General features: G+C 34.2%; 1 protein-coding gene across 2 annotated transcripts; it reads right to left on the bottom strand.

Moving 5' to 3' along the window:
• Positions 1-150: 150 nt before the first annotated feature.
• Positions 151-1,655, bottom strand: LOC148596632 (uncharacterized). Of its 2 annotated transcripts, none has more exons than XM_088563642.1 (2): positions 1,556-1,655; positions 151-1,304 (listed from the first exon to the last, which is right to left on the bottom strand). In XM_088563642.1, exons 1-2 carry the CDS (start codon positions 1,561-1,563, stop codon positions 362-364), a joined length of 951 nt encoding a protein of 316 aa, XP_088419768.1. In that variant the 5' UTR covers positions 1,564-1,655; the 3' UTR covers positions 151-361. The 2 variants fall into 2 exon arrangements, with proteins under 2 accessions (XP_088419768.1, XP_088419769.1); XM_088563643.1 differs by having other exon boundaries at positions 151-1,301; positions 1,556-1,613.
• Between the last annotated feature and the right edge of the window lie 4,290 nt (positions 1,656-5,945).

Consider the following 5,945-nt stretch of genomic DNA (forward strand, 5'->3'; position numbering starts at 1 on the left):
AAAAAACTATTTTTTGAAGACAGTACTTGCTTTTTTTGTCTTCTCTTTTGTAGTTTCGGAGTTGCTAGTGTTTACTTTCATGTTACCTGTGTGTCCTTTATTTGTCAACGCACACCTTTTCTATCGTTGGCCACTTTAACACACCAAAAGTGGATTTTGGATTTGCTTTATTTGAGATGATACAACCACATAGTTTCATTCGAATATCATTATAACCCATAACCAGTTACAAATTTATCTAACAAAAGTACTTTTCTTTCAAATTAGCAAACGACTCAATTGAACAAACAAATCTCTCGATAATTGAAATGAAATATTACATCATTGTCTTTGATTACAATTTAAAATCGACGATGTTTGTTTAGCTTTCATTTAAGTCCCACCATGAGATAGATTTGAATCTATCCAAGCTCTGTGGTGTGACCTTCAGGGTGCATCTGGTTGTTTTTGATGTAATACGACCAAGAACTGTAACATTGTTCTTGATGGCTTCTAAGGCAGAAAAAGAATGGAAATGTACAAACATGTCCAAACTGTCCAGGCTTCCATTTTCCTTCAGAGCTTTCAGATAGTCTTGTTCGTTTTTGACGTCATATTCCATACCACGCAAACCTAAGTAGGTTTGAAGGTCAGATGCGTATCTTTTCATTGTAGTCATATTTCTGATCTTCTTTTGGACTTTTTCTCTCCTATCGTCTAAATCGTCGATAACACGTTGAATCCTAGACTTCATTTCTCTTTGTTTGGCCATCATCTCATCAAGAAATTGACTTTCCATTCTGTCTAAGTGATCGTTAATCACACGTTTCATATCTTTGAGTTCGTTCTGATACCGAGATGCTTGATCATCCAGTGTACTGATGTTATCCATTCTATCCTTGCGTACACGTTCTATGGTTTGGATAACGCCTTTTAGTCCTTTCTCTATGTTGGAACATTCGTTTGTTGTCTTGGAAGACTTGATAAGATCGTTGAGTGGTTTAAGATCCCTGCATTCTTTATGGCTGTCTTGGATACAGGTTACACAACATGGACGGCCATGTCGATCGCAGAAATATTCAAACTTTTCATCATGATTATCACAGCGACTTTTGATTGCCAGTACCGATGGTGAAAGGCGCTGGTAATCAGTAATGTATACAGTCTTGTGATTTCTGGACATTTTCATTAAACTGTGGTACTGTTTGCATTCTGAGCATAACGCCTCTTCGCATTCGGAACACCAAACCACGGCAGTGTTATACACACGTCGAAGTTGACAAACATTACATCGCTGCTCCCGAGGGCTGTTCATACTGGTGCTACTATAAATAACAATAATTTACATGATTTTACTGACACGTCCTGCCATTTTAATGGAATTCGATGATGATATTTTAATGATCTGTCGGTTTCTTCTTGGAACCACTTACAGTAGACAGTTAATATAAATTTACGTAATCTTTTGTATTCGCCGTAAAAGTTACACAAAAGAAAGTTAAACAAAATGATTACTATGTAAGATAACAAATGTATTCTCAGCTATGTTATTTACTGTGTCATATTATTAACTTACTTGAACATAATATCACCTCCAAAATGATCAGACAATTATTTGATGACGCTGTAGTTTATGAAAAATATTTAAATCAATGGTCCAATTTTAGCTAAATATTAAGTTTTAATGCAATGAATGATCCATGATGGGATTCGCGCCAAAAAAGTATCAACCATTAGCCAACTGATGACTTACAAATTTTAGCCATTTAATTTGATATCAAATAGTGTCTGTTTGTCATTCACAATACGCCAAAATTGTTCAGATAACATCAATTTACGTGTGTGCAAAATACATACGATCACTTCAAAAAATATTGAAAAAAAATATAGGGTAATTAGTATCATATGATTTGTTTAATATTTCATAATAAACATGCACTTGTTTGTTTTTATCCTTTGAAATACATGTAGTATTAATCTTAAATACAAAATAAATAACAAAAAGTATTTCCTTCATTACTACAGATTTACTAAGTCTGATATATACTTTGTGTTGTGAATATTTTGACAAAAAAAATGAGAGGTCTGGGGGTCCATATAGGCTGACATCTTTATCCCAGTGGGGGTTGTCAGTGGCAGATCCAGGAGGGGGCCCTTAGAAAAATGCAATTTTTAAAAATTGTTGAAAAAATGTTCAAGATACCCTCAGAATGCAGGATTTGAGGTTTAATGTTTCAACATTTTCTTGGGGGCATGCCAACGCCTTAGCAAATTCGGATCACTTCGTGATCCTCACCGGTGATCCTGTCAAAGAAATTTTTGGGCCCTCCTCTCTTACCTAAAACTCCGCCACTGGTTGTTGTCTCTTTTACATATGCACCATACCTATTCTCGTTATAATTGATTTGAAATTTTTGTTCATACTTATCAATGTCTTAATGTGTTTTCCCATCTCTCTTTGCATTAATTGTAATTGTTCGTATAAAGCCAACCATCTGTCTATCGGTCGGTACTATATATACGGAAACGGATTATTAGTACATATATATATATGTACTTTGCCATCGTATGAACGCGAGGAACTGGTATGTATCACGTGACCTGTTGAAAGATTTGAATTAGCGACAGTCAGTAAAAAATTTAACCTTGAAAATTACAAAAGAAAATAGATTGGATTTAAATGACAATCCACTAGTATGACGACGACCTTCAATTCTCTCGTAAGCAGGAATATGTAGCACTGTACATTTATATTTATAGCATACTGTAGGCATGCGCAACTCATCTAAGAAGTGCTGTGCCAATAGGTCTTCTTCCTTTATATTTTTCGGGGGATCGCTTCATATCTTTTCAGATAGGTTAGCAGCTTCAAAATCTAAAACACCACCGTAATCGTATAACGAGGACAGTCAAAATGTATACCTGTTATTATATGTATAGTGTTGCCTTTTAACATTCAGACTTGTTGATGCTGGGTGAAATAATATTTCGGCCTGGTCATATACTAAGTCTGATTCGCTTATCCTATCATATAATTTGAAGGAATGAAAAGGTTATTTATTTTAACGGCTCATTACATTGAATATTGGAAGTGACAACCCTCGTCCATTCCTCTCCGCCCCCCCCCCCGAGTTTATACTATGTACCCTGGCCGTTGTATTTTATTTTAAACCCGATATCGATGTTATATATTAGTATGTGATATCGGGGCTTTAAATATTTGTGTTTCATATGAAACTTTTCAACATATTTAGGCAACAATGTAACTTTCCTCGATTCTCCTTCTCTTTCGAGTGGATTAAAATATCTCTACTATCGAGAGTATAGAAAAGAAACTGTAGGTACGAGATCACAATTAATTCCCCTTGACTTTTCGTTGTATACGAATATAGTTGCTTTTTTTTAGTGTGTTTCTTCCTGATTTTTTTCTTTGCTGTCATAAACTTTATTGCTTAGTATTAACTGCAGAAATGTAGGGCAAGGATCAAATTTACAAGGTTTTTTTTCATTCTGTAATTTTATGTGGCAGTTGTGATTTGGTCCTTTGAAAGAAGGTCAAAATTTATGACATTTGGCAGTGGTCAATTTTCATGTCTACAGGGTCTCCGAAGCAAAGTTGCTACAATAAAGTATGATAGTGAATTTTTCTGGCACTCTTATAGAAATCTGCTTTTTTACATGTTTCCATATTGGTGATGTTTGAATGAGTTTGAAGCGGTGGAATTTTTTATATGTCAAAATGGGTCTGTTGAAATGCACTACGAAATTAATTGTCCTCGTACCTTTATGGTACCTGTTTCTCCCAGTTTAAAACAATTTCATTATATTTTCCCCATCGTTAGATTTACCTCGTAAAATTTCAACAATTGATTTTTTTTTTTTTTTTATTATTTTATTTTATTTTATGACGTACGGCAGCATGGAGATGAAATAATTGATGCGGAATAGATATAAAAAATATATAGCCGCCTTTTCTCATAAAAAAACATGATTATGACATTTTTCACATTTGATATGGCGAATGATACAAAACTTCCGGATTTTGTTTACACGCGTACTAACGGTGTCAACTGTACAGCGTGAACAGTCGATGAATGGAGGTCATGACCTAAAATTTGACCGATGAAATGTATCTACTACACGATACTTTTTAATCCCCTTGCGAATTAATTTATGTTTAATCACCTGGTCTAGCAGTACTGGAAATTCGTCGAAAATCGGAGATAAATATATTTTGGCATGTGTTTAACAACCTTCAAATTGATTACAATCGTACGATAGGAACAATTATCCTATCGTATTATATATCCGAGTTTAAAGCTGCATTAGCTGTCATTTTCGTATTTTTTTTTTTTTGTTTCTGTTGAAATATACCTTAACTTTGAATTATTTCTACTAAATTGTACTTTTCCTGTATAACTTCATTTGATATCCAAAATAAAATGCATTAAATACATGAAATAGGTGTCTATATATTTTTTGTCTTGCAAGACAAAAAATCGACCTAGATAAATTCGTATGCTTTTAACTTCTGGTGACCTTAATCCGCGCATGTGCTGTAAGGGTCGGTTCTTTAATAAAAAATCTGATTGCAAAGCGAAAGTGGCTATTCAACGGTAAAGAAGACCGACGGACTCAAGCAGTAAAAGAAAAAATTTCGAATATAACGCAAGGATCCTTTTGAAATTTACCTATTGTGATATAATGTAGCTCAAATATGGTCATTATTTATTTGAAAACTAATCAAGAAGTAGATGAAATGAAATGAAAACAAGACACGTGCTTACCTGTGTATCCCTTATTGTTATTTTTTACAAAGGTTAAAGTATTTTTAACCCAAGTGAATGTCCTGTCGGCAATCTTCGGAAGTAATGGCGAATAATAATTAGATCAGAACTATCGATCTTCTCTGATTAAAAGACGTTGTTTTCACAATATTCTGTAGGTATTATCGACAATTACTGCTTCAATTGCATTACTACTAACTTATTTCATTGAATCAGCAAATGTCAGTAGAATCAAAACTGAACCAATTTGGCAGCTAATACAGCTTTAAGTATTAATATACAAAACAAGAAAAAGGACAAGACTGTCTGGGAATATCAACAGACAATGAATACAAAGGATCAAGACGGATCTTAACGAAACCTAGAATTTAATTAAGATAAATGTGCACCGTTTTAAAGAAGTATTTAGTTATTTTTGGACATGCACCTGTCGTGTTGTTCATTAAAAATAAATGAATGTTGTGTTGTTTAAAAGGGGAAGAATATATTTAACAAATAGGGAACGTTACATGGTCATACCGAAAACTGATACCCTATAGATGTCAACGTTACGTGGTCATACCGGAAATTGATACTCTATAGATGTCAACGATTCGTGGTCATACCGGAATCTGATACTCTATAGATGTCAAATGGGCAAACCGGAAACTGATACTCTATAGATGTGAAATAGGTCTCACTGACGACAGTGAAACCAACTACCTGAACTTTTGAGTAGCATAACCTTGTCCACTTAACTGTTTTGTGGGTAAATCTGCGCAAAACAGTGTAAGAGAGAGTAATCGAGGGAAACAAGATTCTAGCGGAAATCAATAGAATGTAATCCAGAGACAAAGATCATACATGGAAAACAAACACACACAACAAAGAACATAAAATAGACAATAAGTCATTCAGTTCTCCTTTAATTGAGTAATCAAGGGAACCAAGATTCTAGCTGAAATCAAAAGAATGTTATCCAGGGACAAAGACCAGACATGGGAAAACAGACAATCACAACAAAGAACATAAACTAAATAAAATAATACATACAAAGTAACAAAAGTAAATGAGCAACTCAGACTCCACTAAAGACTGGGAGCATGGACCAGGTGCACCGGTAAGGTAAGCGTCCTATAATAATAACCTGCGAGATATTTACCATTACAACTGTAGATTTATAAAACAGTAAAATTCACC

Source organism: Perna viridis, chromosome 15 (assembly GCF_037379345.1).
Source record: "Perna viridis isolate PV_CMFRI_1.1 ecotype Kerala chromosome 15, ASM3737934v1, whole genome shotgun sequence".
Classification (NCBI taxonomy): Eukaryota; Metazoa; Mollusca; class Bivalvia; order Mytilida; family Mytilidae; genus Perna; species Perna viridis.